The following is a 23450-nucleotide window of genomic DNA, read 5'->3' as shown; positions in this document are numbered from 1 at the left end:
CCTTTCTCTTTTTGACAGGCCTAACTGCCATCTAACCAGCCTCTATATGCTTTGTCATTTTGCCCACAAGCCACTAATTGCCACTGGTAAAAGGACAGTGTCCAATGAAGGAAAAAAAGAGAAAACATCAAAATCATATAGAAAATAATAAGTACGCTGACCCCCAGCCAAAATACCTTCCCCTTGTTTATTGGTAAAATTACAAGTACAAGAGTTTTGTTGTTTTTCAGTGTCCCCCCCCGTCCACAAAACGTTTGTCCAAGCCCTGTTAAACTGCGTCTGGGCAGTCGCTCTCATTCGTTGTGCTACTTCACAAGCGATGGAGAAAATGCTGGTCCAAAAACAAAAACAAAAACAAAACAAGGACACACAAAAAAGAGAGACCCTTCCTAAGACGCTTCATTGGAAGGGGAGGGTAGAGGGGGGGAAAAAAAGAAAGAAAAAAATGAGGGGGGGGGGGGGGGGGGGGGCAAACAAAAACAAAACAAAAACAAAAGTGTCACAGAGGACAAGAGACAGTCAGTGCACTCAAAGGGACCTTCATTACAAAAACCAATCATTTCACAGAAGAAAAAAAAAAAAAAAAAAAAAAAAAAAAAAAAAAATCTTCAAGCACATAGAAGAGAAGAAAAGACGATTGATCCGTTGTGGGAAGGTACTGTATGGATAATAGCTAATGATTGGTATACTTTTGCAGAAGAACTGGAAGTAAACAAACAAAAAATAAACAGTACAAATACAGCAACAGTTACGTTTTCAATACACAAGTTGTGATTTTGGTCAGAGGAGGCAAATCTTGTCTTGCTTTATCAGTGTGTTTTAGCGCCGGGTTTGTTGACCGTTCCAAAATGTTTATTCTCATTTCATTAATGCTAAAAATAGACACTGGTGTTACGATGTCCGTTAATGCGTTACGCATATGCAGTCTGATGCACGAAAAAGATGGGGGGGGGGGGTGTTAACCTATGAAATCATAATCATTATTCATTAGCTCTGGAGTAGTGGTAGTCATAATAATTACAATAATAACAACAATCAAGAATAATACAGAATCTACAGAATCTGCTGAACATGAAGGGAAAACAGCCTCTTGTCCCCTTTCTTTCACTCTTTTAGGCACTCCATTCTCTCTCTTCTTCTTCCTCCTCTCAAGAAAAATTGCCATGGAATCAGAAGAGCAGTAAAAAAAACAAAAAAACAAAACTGAATACTCGTTAGGTATGACGACTTCCACCCGGAGAGAAAGAGAGAGAGAGAGCGTGCGAGAGTATCGGAGCTCAGGTGGTATGGATCAGGCTGAACTCACTGGGGACAGAGAGGATGAAGCAGTTAAGTGGAAGCAGGCCCGTTTTCCCTCCAGCAGCAGTTTGATTTTCTATCATGAATACAGACTAGAGCAGAACAGAATCTTACAGCTCTGCTTAAGTGCGACAGAATTGATCGTTGCTTTCCCTCCTCGATCCCCAAACGCATGTCGTCTTTATTTTTTTTTCTCCTTTGTTTTAATGAGGGGGGTGTGTTTGTTTATGGTTTACAGCAAAGCCAAGTCAACTGATTCTTGAACACCGGTGTTACAGAGGAGTCGGCCTACTGGTCGGAGGGATAATTGGTCAAAATATTTACAAAGTGGTTGTGAATATCAATGGCCCCTTTGGTCAGTTCAGAGGTTGAACCTGCTGGGCTGCTGATGTACATCACAGTCTAACTGACTAGATTGGCCAGCTGGGCTGCGAATAGACATAATTGTCGGACTATGAGTTGGTACGGTGTCGATAATGTGTCTTGTTTTGATCCTCGCCGCGCTTGACAGTTGTCGATTGGTAGGGACGCTTAGTTTCCGCCTCCACAGCACTGGCCGGATCTGCCCTGAGGTGCAGCCTCCTGCAAGTCAACTCCGCCTCTGGCTCGCCCGCCAGGCCCTGTTCCACCCTGCGGCTCGTTCTTCGGAAGCTTCTTAGCTACAAAGAAACAAAGCGTTAACGGTGGAAAAAGGAAAACGGCAATGGTTTGGGCTAAAAACTAAATTACACAATTTTTCCTTCCCCCAAATAAAGGTGATGAGTCAAAAATAACAAGGAATAAAAGGTTTACACTACCAATTAGAGTCATGCAAACGTGGGGCCAGATTCACAAAAAGGGTCTTAGGAGGGAAATTCTTCTTAAGCCATCTTTGGATGGGGTTAGTCTTACATGGGGAGGTGGGGTAATTAAATTACTACCAGAGTTTAGTTTAGCATTCAGTCTTTTCTTCAATTTTACAGATTTAACTAAATAATGACAAATGAAGTCTCATTTATGATAAGCTGTAAAATGCAGCACTGCAATACACTTCCAAATGAAAAGTATCTTCAGAGTATCTAAAGAAAACGGTCAGAAAATTATTAACCACATTATGAATTGTGTATGAACTTTTCTAAAGAAAGTTTGCAAATGCAGCCCCCAGCAGACCTAAATCGCCTTAAACCTCATCGAGTTGTTAGGTAATCTAGAAAACTAGACACATTATCATCTATAAAAATGTATGAATAAAATTCAGGTTTCACGAGGACGCCTAGTTGCTTTTAGCTAGACTTTTGTACATAACGTTACTCAGTGTTAGAAACCACACCGTAAAAACCGCAAGTGTATTTTAGAGTACTTCACCACACTGATGCGTTTGAGGCAAGTGTCAGATGATAAAGAGACATGCATAAGCCTTGTTAGTTGCATTAACCTCCAGTCTTTACAGCTGACCGACTGCAATCTGGTTGAGTGGAAAATTGTCATTTTAATTTCAACCAAACTAAAGCCTTAAATCTTGGCTTGCTACGTGTTTGCTGCTGCTTACCAATGGCCATGAAGATCTCGTTGACATTCATGGCGGTCTTAGCGGAGGTCTCCATGAACAGCAGGCTGTTGTCATCCGCGTACGCCTGCGCTTCCTGGGAAGACGTGTGTAGAAGTTATAAACACGCTTAAGCATGTCAGCTCCCGGACACCGGCACTTTCGCTCTCTCTCTCTATCGCCCTCTCAGTAAAACACACATGCAAGCGTACCTGGAAATCAACAGCTCTCTTGTTGGCGAGGTCAGCCTTGTTCCCAGCCAGAGCAATGACAATGTTGGGGCTGGCCTGTCTCTGTAGCTCCTTTACCCAGTTCTTTGCGCGAGTGAAAGTATCCTGCAATTAAACAAACAAAAGAATGAATGACCAAAGTAATGACAGCTTTAATAAACTATATTACTACAGCATACATGAACATCAATTAATATGCAAAATGCTTCCGTTGAGCTGTGCTGGTTGAATGTGGGTGCTGTAGGCAGAAATAAAAAAAAAATAAAAAAAATACAAACAAAAAAACAAAACACACAACACTGTAGAAAAAGCTGTCCATAAGGTACCGTGTCTCTCTCAGACCACAGCAGCAGGTTACAGATACCAGCCTTTAGATGCCTGGAAAAACATCTTACAGCTTACTCTTCAGGTTCAGGTGACATTTATAATTTTGATCTTTACCATAAAATGTATCATAAAACTTACAGTTTAAGTGCAAAATGAAAGGGAACGTTCTGCAGTCACCTTTGATAAAAATTAAGGTGACACTCACAAGCTATCAGTGATCGTGAAATAATCCTAATACATAAATAAACAGCATAATTATAGCAATACTTTTGACACTCCTGATTTTTAAGTGGTTCTGAACTCTGTGGAACAAACTAAATCTCACCCTAGGTAACATGAGTGTCTCTTTAATAAAAAAAAAATAATTAAAAAAAAAGTTGAAGTCTACAACCCAAGTGACCACAGTGAAATGGAATTTATGCTATCACACTGAAGCACCTGGATAGGGCTCACTGCTGACATCCTAATGACTTTGCTCTAATATACCCATTGTTAATGCAGGAATAGAAAATCTGAGCAAGTGTTCAGGATTGCGGTCCTCTGACCAAAGGTCTGTCTGTACCACAGCGAGCAATCAACCTTAGTAGTCAGTCAGCTGAATGCCGACCACACACACACACACACAGAGTACAAGGTTAGAGTTTATAGACTGTGTGTGTGTGTGTGTGTGTGTGTGTGTGTGTGTGTGTGTGTGTGTTGTGCGTTAAGGCTATTACAGTACTTACAAAAGAACTTCAACACAGCTCACATGACCACTAGAAACCCATTGGTCTCACAGATATGCAGCCTATACACTCTCAAAATCCCCAAATTGCCCGCCTTGGGACAAATTTACTGCATTTTCAAAATATCTGAACACGCTGTACTATGAACAACATTTAATTGGTGCTTCTTGTCATCAGTTAAGATGCTGCTACAATACAATACAAGCTATTCAGTGTGGAACATCAGATTTACACTGGTTCACACACAAAACAACAAATCAAGTATGTAAATAAAAGCAAATAGAGGCTTAATCATGTTGATTTTATAGTTATTTATCATCTTTCTACATTCATCATTTAATACTATACTAAAACTACTACACTAAATGTTAAAGGTAAGATGAAATAAGTTTACTTTCAGTAGTGTTAATATAGCTTACAGTAAAGATGAAAGATCTATCAGCATGTTTGTTTTTTAGCTGATCCTGAAAATATATAATTTTGCAAGCTACTGTTTGCAAGATGGCAATACAGACAATGGCAATACAGACCAATGAGTAAAGGACATTTTAGCATGAGAAATTAGTTTGTCCATAGATTTGTCCAGCCACGGTTTACAACCATTAAAATGCCATACACATTTGTGTTGAATGCTGTTTGCTCTTACTGTGTTAGTAATGTCGTAGACTACGATGGCGGCCTGGGCTCCTCTGTAGTACATTGGGGCCAGGCTGTGGTATCGCTCCTGTCCGGCTGTGTCCCAAATCTCAAACTTTACTGTCGTATCATCCAAACAGACCGTCTGTGTGAGGAAGGCGGCTGCAAGAAGACAAAGAAAGCAATGCAAAAGGAGGGGGGGGAAGGGGGCGAGAGAAGAGAGAGACAGAGTTACCAAAAATGCAGATAAAGGATCAGTATATTCTGCTAAACTTCGAGAGAACAGGATTCAACAGCGGTGTTAAAATTCACTCCCTGGTGTTTAAAGCATTAGATTATATCCATACTGACGGTCAGTAGTGCAGTCAGGTCAGGCCCGGTCACTGAAACAGACTGGGCCATATCGTTTTACTTACAGCAAATGCATTCAAAGCCATCAAGCTGTCATTACTAAGAGAAAATCAGGATCATCACAGAACGACATACATACAGGAGGAGTCTCCACATATAGTGTATAACTGTGCTTGTTTGTGTATATATATATATGTCCAAATGTTTGTGGACACACCTTCTAAACCAATGCATTCAGCTACTCGGAGCTACTGCTTTTGTTGAAGTAAGGTGATGCATGTCTCTACTGTCCAGGAAATACTTATTTCTACTACATGTAGGAGCACTGCTGTGAGGATTTGATTGCATTCAGCAACAACTGCATTAGTGAGGCCAGGATGTCGGATGACGCCCACCCCCCCACCTCATCACAAAAGTATTGCATGGAGCACAATCATCATTCTAGAGATTGCAGTTCCACTGTGTTGCATGTAAATGCATTCATGATAAGGAGTGTTTTTTTTTAGACATTTGTTTGGCAGGCTTGGTCTCACTAGATGACTAATAACAGTCGGGCTGGGGAGGTGTTGCAATAACAGAAAAAACAGAAAAGTAAAAAACCATGACCACTAACAGAAAAATGAGAAGGCTTAAAGTAAGCTGGATGGGCAAGAGAGTTTAACACTACTGAAGTAATAGGAGTCCTCAGTCAGCAGGTCTGCTCACATGACCATAGCTCTCACACACACACACACACACGCAGACACTTAACCACCGCAATGAGCTCTGCAGCCTCTGACCTACCTGCTGACAGGGATCAGAAATTAAGGAAAGATAAAGTTCACTGGAAGAGAAAAAGTGCTGACCCTTTCCGTACTCTCGGGCTGACGTAAGCATGTGGTATCCTGTCTACAAATCCTCTCTTGCTCACTCTCTCTACTTTTCTCCACTGAAAGTCATAAAAGCTGACGGGACATAATCTGGACATTGCTTCACAACTCTGCTTTATGGGCAAACGCCCATAAATTACCCAGTGTAAAGAGAGGGATTTATGAGGAATCTATCAGGACAGATCACCAACATTAAAAGGTGGTCAGTATACTCCAAACCTAAAAATCACTGAACACCCCAGATATGGATTCACTCGGGAGATATGCACACATGCACACAAATCCAGGAAATCCCATTGTTCGTGTGCTTCCTCTCCTCTCAGCCGAGGCTGAGTAACTGCTTCCGGTCAGCTCTGCCTCGCAGGGAAAACGTCAGCTAATTTTCTTGTGACATCATACAGCAGGCACACTTCTTCACTAGGCTGAACCTTTTACTTGGGACCCATTTCCTTAAACAGGGAAGCATTACTGCAGTCAGAGGCTCTGAATTCCCATTTATTTATTTATTTATTTTAAACACATAAAATTGTTCTTTATGGGACACTGTGTGAACATGTAATGACCCTAAATAAATAAATAAATAAATAAATACATACATACATACATACATACATTTTAAAAACAATTAAATTGCGAAGCGCCAATGCGCACCATTTTGAATATGAGGATTGTGTTTTTGAGGGCAACATTTTTTTTTAAATAAACCATTTAACATGACCAAAAACCACAGACACACACTTGGATTCATTTAGTGGTGCTGACAGTTTAAAAACATTGGCCAAGGCCTCTTAAATTCCTGTTTGTGAGCATGACTAACTACAGCTGGTAGCTTCTCTGCGCCCACATAATGTTTCTTTGGTAGCACTCACTAGATTGTACTATGTGACCAACGGGACCAATGGGAATGTCCAAGGAGGTCACTGCAGGTTGGAAAAGAATAGTTGCATATTTACCAAAGTCTGAAATATGCTCTTGGAGCCATGTCTAAACAACTGCAGATACCAACATTTCCTGCAATAAAACTCAAACTGTTAACCTCAGCTGAGAGGAAACTGGCTCACATGGTTATGAACTGGTTGCTGCTGGAAGTCAAGTGGGCTTTACGTTGTCTGGGACAAAGAGGCTGCAATCGAAGAAAGAAGGCCCAGTTCCGAAACTCAGCATTGAGAATTTTTCTGCACAGCCTCAATCAGGGAAAAGGTTGAAACTTAGACACAATTGGGTGTTGTAACAGGACAATGACCCCAAACACACATTAAAAGGTGGCTGTGGAACGGATAAAGCAGGCATTCCCAAAGTCCTGACCTCAAATATATGGGCTGTGCTTTTACTTCAGGTGGTCCATGCCACCAATTCTGCCAGGAAGAGAGGCCAAAAAGTTATCCTGAAGCTTTATGTTGGCTAACAAAAAATATGTCGTGTGGAGGTGCCACTTACTAAGGCACATTTAACTGAATGTTGAGCATTGTATGAACACTTTTGTGAAAGTTTATGAATCATGCTCTGAAATGCTCTTTGGACATCTTAACACAAAATACACTAAATGGACAAACGTATTGGGACACTTATTGTTGCTTTTAGAATTTAAGGGTATTTGTATATTAAAAATAAAAACACCCAACCCCCAGCTGTGCTTTGAGTATAATATGAAGAGATTCAAGAAATGCCTTTTGTTTACAAGGTATTTCTTTGTCTACTTTATAGCAGAGGATTACTAGATACACTATTTGGACAAAAGCACAGAGACCCCCGATCATCAGTGGAAATGGAGAGTATTAAGGAGTTTATCCTGCTTTTATTGGAGACTGTCTCTACGGTCTAGGGAAGGCGGTCCTCCAGACTTGGAAACATTGCCGTGACTGCATTTAGCAAAAGTAGTTTGTGGGTTAGAATTAGTGAAAATGCTAGAGAAACAGAGAGAGTTGACACCCAGACAACCCCCCCCAAAAAAAACAAAAACAAAAACAAAACACACCTATATACTTGTTCCTTGATTGAACTAAATGTCATGCCACAACACACAGTCACGGTCTGCCCTTAACGCATAACTTAAAGGGCAACAAAACCTGGCAGGTTTCATTGTTGTCATCTTTTCATTTTTAAGAAATGCTTAAAATGCTCAATATGGAGGAACTGTAGGCTATGCTGATTAGGTGGTGGAGACAGATGCTCAAGCAGATCCTCCTCTGTGCAGCCTGAAACCATTAGTCATCTGTGAACTGTGGCTAACAGTAACTACAGCTTCTCTGAAACATTTGCTGTATTGTGTGGAATTCAGGTAATTAATGTAAATGCAAGCTTCAGTTGAAATCCTATGAAACCGATGCAGCAATCAACCACAATGAGACCCAGTACAATTCCCAGGTAAGAACTGGGAGGGCTTCTGCGAAAAGAACTCATTATATATTACAAGAAGAGAGATTAAAAGTTTTAATGACGCAAAGTCACAACAATGATGACAAGGATTAAAAAACAGAAAAAGAAATGCACCTGAGAGAATTCCCCAGTAAAACACCCTTAAAAGGATGCAGGTTGTTTGTGGACACCCCTTCAAATTAACACATTCAGCTACTTGAACCCATTAAACCCATTGCTGACACAAAAGTGCAAATGCACACACAGCTTGTCTAATCCCGGTAGAGAAGTACTGACAATAGAATAGGACTCTAACAAACATTAAAAAGTATTGGCACCATGCCTAATGCCAAGTGTGGGCTACAGGAGTATAAAGCCCCCAGCATTGAGCTGTGGAGCAGTGGGACGGGGTTCTCTGGAATGATGGTCGGTGTTCCATTCAATACTTTTGGGATGAGGTGATGTGGTGATCACCAACCATCCTGACCTCACTAACGCAATCAAATCCTCACATACCCTTTCAGAAGAAACAATGAATGAAGTAGTTCCATTACATTTGTCCATATAATTTATCTAGTACACCTACTGCTCTAACGTAGACAAAAAAAATAACTAAATAACTAATAAAAAAACTAAAAAAACTAATCAAAGGCTACTCCAAGCACTGCTGGGTTCAAATCTGTAGTTCAGCTGAACACATCCTTATTGTAAATTACAATGGTAGCAGTTAACTAGCTTTATTTTAGAGTGGTTCTCCCTGCTCTAGGTGGTGGACTCACAAACCGAAACAAGAAACAAGGGTTTCTGCATAGATGAATTCTGAATAGCAACATAAGGCAAATTACACACTTCACTAGCCAGTTATGTTTTTTGACATCCATAAATGCTTTAAACTAGAGATCAAATCTTCTGTCTAGTCTCTAGACTTTGTAATCCTTGGTAGGTGTGACACTATGAGGCTAATCAATTACATGATCTGTTCCCTTAACTTCCAACAAGAACAAAATCCAGGGTTGGAAACTGGATTCAAGGTTCAGATTAGAAGATTTGGCCACTACAGAAAGATATACAGAGCCAATGTCACATCACACTACACCACACTACACAGTGAGAGTGCGTGGCTGAACCAGAATATAGATTTGATATTGGATCAGATCGGATTTATTAATTTATTCATTCTGATTTTCGATCTAGCGTTTCTGCTGGCATCAGCCCAAGATTAGGTTTACAACAGTTAATGCGTGTGGATGCATGCATACTGCCCTCGAGTCTGCCCCTTTCAAACAGCAGCTAGTGGGCTTCATGTGACGGTCAGGTGACTGAACAGTGGAAACCAGCTTTTCTGCTTCTGATCTGGATAAGGCCTCAGACAGAAAGCAAATAATGCAAGAGAGGACACGCAGGACACACACACACACACACACACTTTTGTAAAATACTGCTGTTTATATATTCACACTCCTATGTGTGTTTTAAACATTTCACCCGTGCAATCACTCATATATATTAATCATTAAGGTGAGATCAGCCCATGTATAAACAAAAACGCCTACTGAAAAATTATTATTGTGTGCTCTGAGCACTCTGCCCAACACGATAGGTCCCAGATGAGCTTCTGTGGGTGTCTGAATAAATAAAGGCGTTCATGTGATCCAACCAATGTAAATAATTTTAGTCAAAACTGGGGTCAGTGCAGGCCTGTTTTTCAAATCATGCTATTAGAGGTTCACCAGTGTTGACCAGTGCAGGGTACATCACAGCTGCAACATGTAGCAACAATCACAGGTTTCTCTGCAAACGAGAGTGATAATTAGCTGTGGGTCCGTCCATCTCAAATGTATATATTTTCTCCTTGTTTTTCTAGCTATCCTGTTTTTGTAGGAGTAACTGGAATTTTGCAGCAGTGGCAAAAATCCCAGTCTGCTGGAGATTCTCATAAGAATTGTAGCCGAAAGACAAGACTGACAAACAGGGACCACCAGTATTTCACGGTTTGTGAATGAAAAATCGCTCTTCAGAAAAGAACTATATCTAGAAGTCAGGAGGTTCTTCACCACCAATTTCTGAAAGAACAGTCTGCATGGAACAGAAGACCATTTACATATGGAACAGAGAAGCACACAAAAGGCCTTTGCTTCCTTTAGCTCATGAAGGACGATAAAGTTCTGTACACTGGAATTTGTGCCACTGCTGGTAGATCAGTATGACCGTACGCTACCGTACACCTCCAAATCCAGCTGCTGTCTTTACACTATGGTCTTTGGCACGCCCAAATGCAATCACTTCATTTTGCCCATCATTAACATGTGCTTTGCAACTGATTTTCCACACAGTGAACGAGACATTTACTGCACTGTGCCACCTCTACTCAATCTATGAATCCCGGCACACACCCCGCAGGTATTTATAGCCCGATGATACTCGTGCAACTCCTCCTCCAGGAGCCTGAAGTTACTGGCACCTTAAACACGCAAGGTGGCTAATTTTTTGTCTTGGGAGCTTACTATCCCATAATAAGGACAGTGACTTATAATTAAAAGTGTCTGGTTGGTCAGTTTCTGTGTACTGATGATTTACACAATAACAAAATGTGTACATTATTGTAGCATCCTCACCTCCAATGGTGCTCTCCTGGTACTCATGGAACTGGCCCTTGACGAAGCGCAGGACCAAGCTGGACTTGCCCACAGCTGACTCCCCCAGTAAGACCAGTTTAAACTGGCAGATTTTGTTTCCGGCGGCGGTGGCACCATTAGTCCGCGCCGGTCCTCCTCGCCCTGCCATGCCGACAGGCCGACCCAGGAGAGGTGAGGTCTGGCTGGGCTACCACGCTACAGTAGTGGGTCTCAGGAACAAGAGCTCTGGAGGACCAGGAAGAAGTGAGAGTCTGAAAGATGGAGGATGGCACCAGGACCAAGATCAGGCAGAGAGTGAACGAGATGGAGGAAGGCCGTCGCTGGAGGAGGAAAAACTAGATGGAAGGAAAGGAAAGAAGAAAAACATGTCACTTAGTAGAACATCTGGACAAAGAGAAAGTGTTCAGTTTTAATGCTAAAAATATTACCAACTCGACATATTTTTCACCCTCAAATAAAAGCCACTGATTGAACATGATGGACCAATATCCTTCTAGAATTGCTTAACCCGCCGGCAATTATTCAGTTAATCAACAGAACATATTTTTTCCCAGTCAAATCACTGCAGACCTCCTTCAGAAGACTCACTCATTATGGTGGAAAACCTTGAAATGTTCTGTCCTTTAATTCTGGTCCTGGAGTACCCACTGTTCTGAACACTGTTCAGCCACACCTGACTCACCTAATCAGGCTAATTAACAAGTTTTTCCAACATGAAATGTGTTTGAGCAGAGAAAACACCTCAGCTACTCGAGGACCAGGCTTAGGAACTACTGCTATTTATGATCCAACCACCAGGGTTACAAAACAAGTTCTTCTGCCAAAGCTTTTCACACTGAGTCATTTGCCATTTAAAGGTAACAGTTAATGCACAGCTCAAAGCATCTAGCCTCATTTCTGATAGACATGGCATCCCAGTCAGTCTAGTTGTTGACCAACCTAATCAAAGAACTCATCCGCGATCCTGGTTCTCAACGATGGAAGCTCAATGATAAGCAGGGAAATCAGGTCTGGGGTTGAGATGTCATTCTGAGCTAATGTTTTTAGAAGTGCCAGTTTGTTCATTGATGGGGTGACACACAGACCTAAACTGAGCTGATTACATAGCACGTGTAGGTGGGCAGAGAACGAAGCAACTCCATGTTTAACACTGTTTACCTTCGCAGCAACGAGCAAACAGAGCCAGGTGGCAAAGCGCCCTTGGGAGAAAAATCGTGATGCACCAACAGAATGGGTTCATAAGCCTGTTTTTTGGGTCTTTGTAGTAATTAGACAGTAGGTCACAAAAAGAAAAGTTCTGTAGAGAAAGTATGTGCTCAGCCAGAACGTTGTCCACTTGTGAACCACAAAAGCAAAATGTTGAAAATCGTCAATTTTAGGAAGGGTTATTAGGGCTTTTGAATAAATGAGCAATTTTTGGGAATGAAACCTAGTGGCTTAAAATTATACATAACTACACTGACTAAGGCAAAAGTGGATCTGAGTGACCACTGGGGGGAAAAAAAACATGTCGAGCCATTATTATTTTAGTGCAAATGGCCTGAATAATGGCCTGGCATAGGATAACCCTGAGCTGAGTGCTTCTTCTGCTACAATAGACCCAGTAATGGAGCAGACGCAGAAAATGGGGAAAAGTTTGTTATATATATATAAAAATTTGAGCGCATTCAACCAACTGGCAGTGGAAGTAACTGAAGCCCGATCACTAGGAACGTCCTGATCCTTGATTCGGGATCACAACTGGTCCAGATGTTTTTACTAGTCTTATCCATTTCTGATACTTCGTGTTTACTAGGGCTGCTCCCGACAACTCAAATCATCAGTCGGAGACCCGCCATTCGACTAAGATTCTTCAAGTCGAGCAATAACAAGAATCAAAACAGCAGAAATAACACAAAAGGTCTAAAGTCTACTATGCAGGAATTTTGAACTTTTGAAGAAGAATCCTAACAGACTTAAAAATGCAAGCTCGGTCTGCAAGAGTCATTATTCAACACCACTGAACACTGCAAACCAGCAACGGGTGAGCTGCTACAGGCGGCCATTCTCCAATATCTGGGCAGATTTATGTACAGGCTAATTCAACATAAAATGTTCTGCACATGACCAGACCAACCTTTAGTTTTAGACCTATTAGCAAATAAACAAAAAACACTGAACACAAACATTTCCTTTTTTATTTGAAATATTTCAGAATCTAAATCACGAGTGTTTAGTTTGTTTAGTTATTCGTTTACATTCAAGACTTATTTCTATTTAATGAAAAATACAGTTACCTAATAAGCATTATATGTCAATCATCTGAATGGTCTGTAACGCTTCATCATTAGGAGCCTCCCAGCAGAGTACTGGTCGATCAGGGCGATCAGACAGCCTTTTACAGGACACACCAGATGTCCAAATATTTGTGGATTAGGTTGCACCCATTGCAGACACAGATGTGAAAATGCACACACACAGCTTGACTAGGTCCTGTAGAGAAGTACTTTAAATAGAATAGGACTCTCTGGAGCAGATCAACATGAACCTGTTGGCTCAATGCTTAATGTCATGTATGGGCTAGAGGGGTATGGAGCCCTTCAGCAGTGAGCTGAGGAGCAGTGGAACGGTGTTCTCTGGAATGATGGTATGTGCCCCATCCAATACTTTTAGAAGGAGTTTAGGAGTTGGATGATCACCACCCCACCTCATTCTCAACAGCTCAGTAACACATGTTGCTGAAAGCAATCAAATCCTCACAGCAATGCTCCAGAATCTAGCAAAAAGCCCTCCCTGGATAGTAGAACCAGTTACTCCAACAACATAGGATCAACTCTTTAAATACCCTTGATTTAAATACACTTGGAGGGGAAGAAAAAAACCCCCAAAACAAACCCAGCAGTATTGGTTGATACTCCGCATTAAACAACTGGGATCGGATCACCCCGTCCACTGATTATCGAGTGCAATGGAGAGAAAAAAAGGAAGTCCACATTACAGCAACAGCGGGGCGTTTCAGTAATGACTTCAGAACGCAGCTATTGGCAAGACTGTAGGAAGCCAAATCAAAAGGGAGCATTAGAGGCATGATGAAGGAAATCATTAAGCCATGGTGAGAGACGGAGACGAAGCAGTTCGTTATCGCTGGCACAGAGTCCTAAGGTTGAGCCTAATCCTCAGCATGTGACAGGAGTTTAAAACACTACCTCACGTCATTTCCCACCAGCTCCCAGCTTCAGGTGTTTTACAGAGAGCAGACTGCACAGTCTGATTGGGATACTGATCAACTCAATTTGAATCAATAACAGCGTCGACTATGAATCACTTTCCACTTTCCTCATTCCAATAAATCATGCAGTTCTACAATCAAGCCGGCAGAAATGCTCCATGTGTGGTTGGCCGATTAACTACAATCTAAACTAAGAATGAGGAAACAGTCCACAAAAAGAGAAGAAAGGTATGAACGTGTGTGTGTGTGTAAGTCTGAGTATCTGCCAAGCTAGTAATAAGGAAACGAACACTGCCTAGTTAGATCTGCAGGACATGGACAAAAACATCATAGTGCTAATACTGTTACTGTGATATCCTAACATATTAAATAAGCTTCTGTGAACTGATTAATAACCTCATATTTTGAGTTTTATATGTGCTGTATTGCACATATACCCCGATGTGCCACGTACCACTAAGTGCCTTAAATGACCACACTGCCAAGGACATGTAAAGGGCATGACTTTGAAGCCAGCGGTCAGCTCCGGTTCTGCTTTTTCACCAACAAGGCTAACTACTCTAGCTGATGTTCTCTCCGTCCAGAAACAGTGGTGATATTTCTGTGAGAAACGAACATGTTGACAAGATTGTGACACAAACCACATACCCTACAACTCTAACAAGAGAAATTACAGCAAAACCATATCCTTATTAAATCCATGTCGTCACATGCCACCCTTTGCTCGCGCTGCATTACCGGCCTGTTTACAGATGTACTGCACCATAACCATGTCTTATAGCTCAATTTAGCATTCAGAATCTTAATCATTTACATCATTTCAAGGCTGAAGTCCTGAGATTTGAGAATTGCTATTCAGATTCATTTAACTTTGCTTTTACAGAGCGTCCTCAGAAAGTAGGCCAGCATGACACCGGCTCCAAGCTAACCTTCACACCTTTTAAAGTACCTACTGTTTTCATACTGCTTGGCCGTTGCACATGTTCATGCCCTATATTACATATACACTCATCAAGCACCAAATAATACTATACTCTGGTATTTATTTATAGTAACTGTTATAACTTAATGCATGCCTCATTGTTATAAGGGGGATATTTGTATCTATAGTTGATGGCTTAATATATTTTTTGAATATATTCAAATATTTCCTACTGCTTTATTTAATACTGTGCCACCCTTATTGTTGTATTGTATTAATGGCTGCTAAATTTCCCTTGGGATGAGTAAACTATATTTATATCTTCTATCTATCTACTAAAATGTTGCGTAGTGACCTCCTTTTACTCTCAATGCAGCTTTAAGTCTTTCTGACATGGATTCCAGAAGATTGAGACTCCAAATAATGTCGACATGATTGAGTCATGCATTTCCTGCAGATTCTTCAGAAGCACGTTCATGCCGCGAATCTCCCATCCTACCACATCTCAAAGGTGTTCTGTTGAATTTGGACATGGAAGAACACTAAACTCCCTGTCAGGTTCATGAAGCCAGGTTGAGAACTTTTGCTTGATGCATCATTATGCTGGATGTGGTCATTAGCAGATGGGTAAACAGATCCAAAGTGTGCCAAGAGCCAATCACTCCCCACACCATCACACCACCTTCCACCAGCCTTGACTGTAGACACAAGGCAGGTTAGGTCCATGGACTTGAGCGGTTACCACCACATTCTGACCCAAACATCTGTGTGCTTCAAAAATTGGTATTATTCAGACCAGGCTTCACTTTTCCAGTCTTCAACTGTCCAGTTCTGGCATAGCCCAATGCAGCCTCAGCTGCAAGAACAGCAAGAACAGCAAGAACAGTGAGCCAAGAACAGAAAAGTGAAATCAGACATGGTCTTATGCTGTTGTAGCCCATACACTTTGAGGTTGCACGTTTCTGCTCATTACAAATGTACAGAGTGGTCATCTGAGTTACTGTAGCCTTCCTGTCAGCTCCAATCAGTCTGGTCATTCTCCTTGATCTAGGACACAAACATGGTGTTTCTGTCTGCAGAACTGCCGCTCACTGGAAGTTTGTTCCATGTAACACCATACAAATAAACTCTAGAGACAAGCGTGCTGAAAAGCCAAGATGATCAACAGTTAATATCAACCATTTTTGAGCCATCTTGATGGTTAATGTGAGCATTAACTTGAGCTTATGGCCTGTATTTTTGTGTGATTTTCACTTGGCACCACTATTTGTTGATTGGATAATTGCAAAAATAGTAGCTCCTCCTAATAAAGTGCTTGATGAGTGCATAATAAACCACAGAATATTAATTCATTAACTCATTACATTACATAATAGGGGTGTTACAATTTTGTAACCAATTTCACAATCTACAAAAAAAATCTGACAAGCTGGAATGGACAGAAAGCAACATTTGAACAGTACAAATACTTTTTTTCAATATTTCATAGACTGAAGTAAATTCAATAAACTGGGACTAACCATGCTCACTGTGCAAGGAAACCGGTGGTCTACAAAGACCAAAAATATCCACAATATGCTCAGAAAAGCATATTCTAACCTACAACGATCCAGTATCATAAATAAAACGTATTGTCCCCCTCTATTAAATATTAACAGGATCAAAATAAATATTACAAATATCTCACTGACAAAACAAATTCCTATACTATATACCATATTTATTATGTAGAAAAGGCCACATTTAGATGAACGATGGTGCTTCATGTTTCACATTTACAGCAAACAAAGATCAGCACATAGGAACAATCTCTTCATATGTGAACCACCAACATGAGCAGGTAGGGGCAGGCTGTAGGGATTTCATTAATGACAGCTTTATAAAAGGTGAACCATAAATGCGGTGGAACAGGATATCATAATCCTACTTGCTAAAGTGTGAGATTACCGTTCAGTTTATGAGAAAGAAAAAGTGACCTCACTGAGCACAAAAATGGGAAATGCTTACCCAGAAAATGACCACCCAGCACAGTTTCCTGTGCAAGAACGAGAGAGAGAGAGAGAGAGAGAGAGAGAGACACTTTACTATCTACGTTAGCAGAATGTTAGACAGACGATAGCGTTCTACAATGTGAACGTGAAGATAACCACCAACACTTTCTTACATGCACACACCCTTTTAACTCCAAATCAAAGGGTCTTGAAGGCACGAGCACCCCTCAATTTTTTTTAAATATGTGGACACAGTAATACAAGCTGATGTCTAAAGTTTCATCCTAAATCAAACAGTGTGTTTATTTATAGAAAAGTCTTTCTGAAAGCAATCAGGAGCAGAAACAGCACAGCTACAGCCGCTCCACATCACACTTTGACAGTATGTGGCTGAGGCGGCTGACGGAGCGCAGGGTGGAGCACACTTTCATAAAACATATTAGCTTGTTAATGCTGCGCAAGTTAATGAGCTACGGCTTGTAAAAAAGTTAATCAGTAAGTCACTGCGGTTTAAACCTGCAATAAACTTTACAATACACACACAGCTCTTTTTAAAAAGGCCTAAGAAGAGAGTAGTTATACAATATATAACATTTACTTTTACCTTTTTACACTTGTTTTACAGACCATCTACTGTAAAGAGCTGCATTCACAGCTGTTCATGATCTTTACGATCACATAGTCCCATCAATGACCACCAAGATCTAATGCCCTAGAGGGGTACTTGGTTTAATGGGATCAGCTCTAGAGCTTTGTAAAGGGAATCAAAGAATACAGAATTTGTATGTGTTTGCTGCAGTAAAAATTGCTCCAAAGCAAATTATATTTAATATCAGTCAAGACAGCAACAAAAACAACCTGTTTAGTCCAAAGGAATATAGAGAATCTATTAAAATTGTCTTTTAAAAAAATAAAAAAAAGTTTTCTGTCTTTAGAACATAAAACCAGTCCAACATCAGTCCAACCAGAGTTGGCCAATATCACCCCTAGAATCGTACGTTATTTTGAAATAAGAGTTTTCTGTAGTAAACAATCTGTGCCAAAGCAGAGTCCAAACTGTTGTTTGGAAACTTAGTCCATTGACATTTCACCGGTTTTCACAAAACCTCACATATTAACATATAATCACAATTCAGCAGCTTAGCTCCACCCAGTCACACCGAAGTCTGAGTGTTTTTATACTCATCTCTTTGGTTTGAATGCTCTGTTAATGTGGTTTGTTAGAGCAAATGTGAACACCGTCTTTCGACCACCTGGGCAGAACTCTGGGGCGGTTCATTTGAAATATAATCACAAAGGCATCTAAACGAACCAAACGCAGAGTTGTGGACACTCCGCGAACGTCACGCCGTCCAAATCTGCCCGCTTCATCAAGGGTGTGTCTCTGTGCAGTCCGGCCCACATTTCTGTGCTTCAACTTCTCCAGTGGGGCTTTGTCCAAAACCACACACTACCACCACACTACAGTGTTTCAAAACCATTACAATTGCATTCAGTAGTGTATTGCCTCAATAAAGACGTGTGCCAGTTTGTCGTTCCCATGAACAAATGAGCACATGTATATGATTAAATTATGGTTTAATACTGTTTAATTGCTTGGTCCAGACCAAGAGCAGCAAAAAACAAAACACAGATTGTTCATCCCAAATGAATATAGATAGGTTAGGAAATTGGTATTTAGTATTGGAAAAATGACTTACAACTGTCTTTGGTATGTAAAACCATTCATACATCACCATAACTGACCTGCTGAGAGAACAACACAAAAAATAACAGCCTCAAAAACTCAAAAGCACTGGACAACAAGCCTGCCTGACCAGATGCGACGGATGCTGGTCAGAATCGGAGGAAATAAAAAAAAAACCTGCCATACAAGATGTAGCATCAATTTCCAAGCGATCATATCATTAGGTCATGTTGCTCAAGCAACCTTCAAAATAGCTTCAAGGAAGAAGGAGCATGACCAAACTCAAATCAGCCATTATTGTCTTGCAAACTAAATAAGCACTGACGTGAGAGGAGGTGGTGGTTTGTGTATAAACAACAGTTAAAGCCACAAACAGGAGTAACCAGAGCTGCACTTAGGCCTAGCACTACTTAGGTAAAGTACACCAGCTGCAGCTACATTAAAGAGTAAAGAACATTTTAAAGGTTGAAAAAACCTTTACATCATGTAAAGGTTCAGGTTAAAGGTTCTTCACACTCACAATATACATTATACTATATTACAAACATTGGGCCTTATTCACCAATATCTTCCTAAGAGCTTGAAGAAACTTGTCCTTGAGAAAAGTCCTAACAGAAAGTCTAGGTCAGATTCATGATGACTGTTCACAGCTCTGCTCTTATAATGATGGACACCACTGTCCTTATGAACTAAACAAATCCCAGATAAGAAAACACTGGTGAACACTAGGTGTGTAATAACTAATCCTTACAACAAAAAAAAAAAATCAACCAAATTAGCTGGTAACGTCATCACATGTGTTTCGCACGCTAACTACGAACGGTTCTGGACATGTGTGAAACCAAGGATTAAAAGCCAAAGTTTAACCGTAAAAGAGTGGAATATAGTTTTATTGCTGCTGTTAATTTTTACAAAAGCAATTCTCTCAATCTGGACCCAGATCTGCAGTGGAAACATACAGCCTGAGTAGCTGTCTGTCAAATGAAGTGTCAAGTCACAAAGACAAACATTGCAAAAAAACAAAATTACGGCCTCACAATTTCTCCCTTTTTTTTTTTTTTTTTTTGCTGATTGAAGAAAGAAAAACAGGAAAAAGTTTAGTTTTGTTTTCTGTTATTGCTGCTACTTCCTTAGTTTTAAATATTTGGACATAGATAGATAGGGTTTCATTTCTGTCATATATGAGCAGTTCTTAAAACAGTGAATGTTTGAATAAGGTATTCATCTTTACTGTCCTCATTGTCTTATGATACCCACATAAGAGTTAGTTGGTCACTAAGCAATTAATCAATTACTCGTTTCAGAAATCGATAGATTATTCGACTATTGAAATAGTCGTTTGTTGCAGCTGTAGTATTAAGACATTTCTGTAATAACTCAATAAGAAGAAACTGATGGATAATTCGACTACAGCTATTTTAATAGTCAAACGATCTACTGATTATTTAAACTAATATTTAAATTATGAATTGTTCAGTTGTTCAGTTCGACTACCAAAAAGTGTTGTTTGTTGCAGTCCTAGTTTTAAAAAGAAATTTCTTCTGACGAACAGCTGGTGATTAAGGCCCATGGTTTTTAACTTCTAGGACATCACTCAAAGAACTTTTATTTTTTGTACAAGGAGTGTACAAGCACAAAACATATTGACTGTTAATCACTGTAATGATATTGGCTTTGGCACTATTCATACTGCAGCTGTAGAGATCGCATATTGATATGGATGGGTACTGGGTGGATAGCAGCAGAAAATGCAGCATCATGTATCAGAGAGGTAAAAAAAGGATAAACCCTGTCCAATACTGTAACAAGTTTATCCTGAAGCAGCACACACTCACACTGTGTGATGTGATATGATCATAAGTCTAGTGCATATATCAATAGCAATGAGTTACATTTACATCTACATACATATACATATATATACATATACATATATATATATATATATATATATATATATATATATATACATATATACACACACATATATATATACATACATACATACATACATACATACATATATATATATATATATATATATGATAGATTACATATAATTAGCTTATATTTGACTTGATATCGATGTCTTTAGCTGTGTGTTTCATCCTGTGGGGTAGCACTGTTGAAGTAGTGTGTGTGATAGCCTACCTTCAGCTACTCTACCCAACAACGACTCCTTCTAAAGCTTAAAAAAAACCAAACAAACAATAAATGTGATCAGTATCGATCAATAGCTAAAGTGGTGCCATGGCATCTTCTCTCCCAGATTTTTACTTTACCAGTAAAAATCTCAATACTAGCATTTCACCCACATCACACAGCTCTACTCAAGCCACAATTATACCTTCATAAACTGCTCTTAGACGAGGAGAAGATATTCTCAGCAGTCATATGTCAAACCACAACTTCAGACATGAGACGCTAAACCATGGCTGCGAAAGTGAGATCAAACCTCAACGCACAGCTGTGTGTCTCCACTGCTCGAGCGCGCTACAGAGCAAAAGTCCACCCCTGTGCTGTATAACGTGGCCCTCGTGTTATGCGAGGTCACATAAAACCTTACCGGGTATCAAAGGTTAAGAAACAGCACTCGAAATGGAGCTCCACCAGAGTGACCCAACAGGGGCAGGCTGGGCAGATGTGACCAACAAAGTCTTCATATCAAATGAGACAAGTTCAGACAGGCGTGGGCCACAGAAAACTCACTGAAGGCTAGAGCAATGACTCAGCTACCCAGCCAGTCTGGTTTAGCCTTGTGGCTGCTTGTGAATGATCTGACTTTCCATTTCTGAAGCTCAAAGTCATGTTAGTGACACACGTAGGTTACAATACCTTACACACTCCAGGCCTTCAACTTCACTCAGACCATTTAACTTGGGTGAGAAATGGAAAGTAAGGTGCAAGATCACTTCTCTGTTTGTTTAAAAGGAGACATTTGGGCTTCAGCTCTGATCCTGCAAAAGGGACATACTTGATTACAGCCACTGCAACAGCAAAATAACCCCAAACCCTCACTTCCAGCGTGGATCCCTTCCATAATCAACCTCTATATAAGCTGAACCACTTATAGCTAGCTAACGTTAGCTTGCCCAGCCATCCTGCCCATCTCTGATAGACTGACTTCCATGGCTTTCCCAGCAGGGTTAGGGAAACGAACAACCTCTAAAGTCTAAAGGACATATCTATCTAATAACCATCAATAAACTACAAGCTTCAACTTTAGTGGAATAAGGTCTAAAGTAAAACGCTTAAAAATCACAAAGGAGAGTAGCTAGCTATGCCCCAATAAGACAGTAGCTAGCTAACGTTACCTACCATCGCTAACTGAGCAAATTACGGGTTTTAACCACGACTAGCGTCAAATAAACCAAGCAAACCAGCAAAATGTCAGCTTTTATCACGCAACCATAAAGAGGAGAAGTGAATACGACGTGGTGGAGCTGATACTTGTTCATTAACGACGTCAAAAATCTCGAAAAAGCAGAACCTGCCTGCAGACACCAATCCTCTCACTGGCTAAGCTAAGCTAAGCTAAGCTAAGCTAAGCTAGTTCTCCCACAGACTCCAGCTTTTGTTTATATTGATTTGTTAGCTTATTCTAGCCAGCTGGCTAACTTAATCAAGCAAGCTGACTTTACGTTGAAACTAGAGCCTTAATACCAGGACTTCACAACAACACAGGCAGAGGAGAGGGGCTATAAGGCGCTGCGGCTGCTGTTATGGGGCTGCTGTTAAACTCCAGGCTGGGGAGTTAGCGCCAGCCAGCAACGTAACAGGTCAGCGCCGGGCTAACAAGCGACCGACAGTAACGCTCACCCCCGTCTAACGAGCGATTTCAGAGCTGCCATCGACAGCGTTGACAAAACGAGGTGTCAACTGAGTAAAAGGCTGCTTGTATTACCTTCGTTCGTCTCTCGGAAGACTGGGAGTCGGAGCGAAATTCCTTCTTCTCGCCGCCCCAAAACTGTCTCTCACCACGGGCCCCGCCGGCCTTCGCTTCCGCGACTTTAGCGATCCTCCTATTTCCGAGCAGAGGGACTTTTACTGCTGACGGACTCGGAGCAGCACCAGTCAGATCAGCTTCACCTGCAGACGGAGGTGGGGGTGCTGGTTACGTTTCCTCGGAGTCAGAAGTTTGGATGAATTTGTGTTTTGGGGGGATTCTCAAATGACTGCAGCTTCTTTTACTAAGACTTAAGGCAGGGCCTCTAAAAGCCTCTGGTGCTACTGGGCGTTCCCTCCCCACAAACTCTGCTACAGGACAGAAGCCCTGTTGTGTTCCCTCAGTTTAAGAAATCACTCCCTCAGTTTAATAAGTTGTTCCCTCAAATTAATAAATTATTCACCCAATTTAATAAATCGTTACCTAAATTGAACGGTCCTTTGATTTAATTTAATATATTGTTCCTTTAATTTAATAGTTTCCCTAAATTTAATAACTTATTCCCTCAAATGAATGAATTGTTTCCCCAATTTAACGAGTTTCTTAAATTTAATAAATAGTTTCCCTAAATTTAATAACTTATTCCCTCAAATGAATGAATTGTTTCCCCAATTTAACGAGTTTCTTAAATTTAATAAATAGTTTCCCTAAATTTAATAACTTTTTCCCTCAAATGAATGAATTGTTTCCCCAATTTAACAGTTAGTTCCCTCAATTTAATAAATTGGTCCTTTAATTTAATA

The 23450-nt window shown here is 40.5% G+C and overlaps 1 protein-coding gene across 2 annotated transcripts; it reads right to left on the bottom strand.

Moving 5' to 3' along the window:
• Nucleotides 1-173: 173 nt before the first annotated feature.
• rab5c (RAB5C, member RAS oncogene family) lies at nucleotides 174-22978 on the bottom strand. Of its 2 annotated transcripts, none has more exons than XM_072692974.1 (6): nucleotides 22666-22978; nucleotides 10933-11288; nucleotides 4753-4904; nucleotides 3037-3159; nucleotides 2828-2921; nucleotides 174-1958 (listed from the first exon to the last, which is right to left on the bottom strand). In XM_072692974.1, the coding sequence occupies exons 2-6, from the start codon at nucleotides 11099-11101 to the stop codon at nucleotides 1831-1833; spliced, it is 666 nt and encodes a 221-aa protein (XP_072549075.1). In that variant the 5' UTR covers nucleotides 11102-11288; nucleotides 22666-22978; the 3' UTR covers nucleotides 174-1830. The 2 variants fall into 2 exon arrangements, with proteins under 2 accessions (XP_072549075.1, XP_072549076.1); XM_072692975.1 differs by lacking the exon at nucleotides 22666-22978 and adding an exon at nucleotides 11542-11594.
• Nucleotides 22979-23450: the final 472 nt, after the last annotated feature.

Source organism: Salminus brasiliensis, chromosome 12, assembly GCF_030463535.1.
Source record: "Salminus brasiliensis chromosome 12, fSalBra1.hap2, whole genome shotgun sequence".
Lineage (NCBI taxonomy): Eukaryota > Metazoa > Chordata > Actinopteri > Characiformes > Bryconidae > Salminus > Salminus brasiliensis.
This window is presented reverse-complemented; position numbering and strand designations above follow the sequence as displayed.

Coding starts and splice junctions, on each gene's coding strand:
- rab5c (XM_072692974.1), bottom strand. CDS start 11,101: ATGGCAGGGCGAGGAGGACCGGCGCGGACTAATGGTGCCACCGCCGCC. Junction 4,905..10,932: donor CCAGGAGAGCACCATTGGAG/GTGAGGATGCTA, acceptor GTCTTCTTGCAG/CCGCCTTCCTCACACAGACG. Junction 2,922..3,036: donor AGAGAGCTGTTGATTTCCAG/GTACGCTTGCAT, acceptor ACGTCTTCCCAG/GAAGCGCAGGCGTACGCGGA.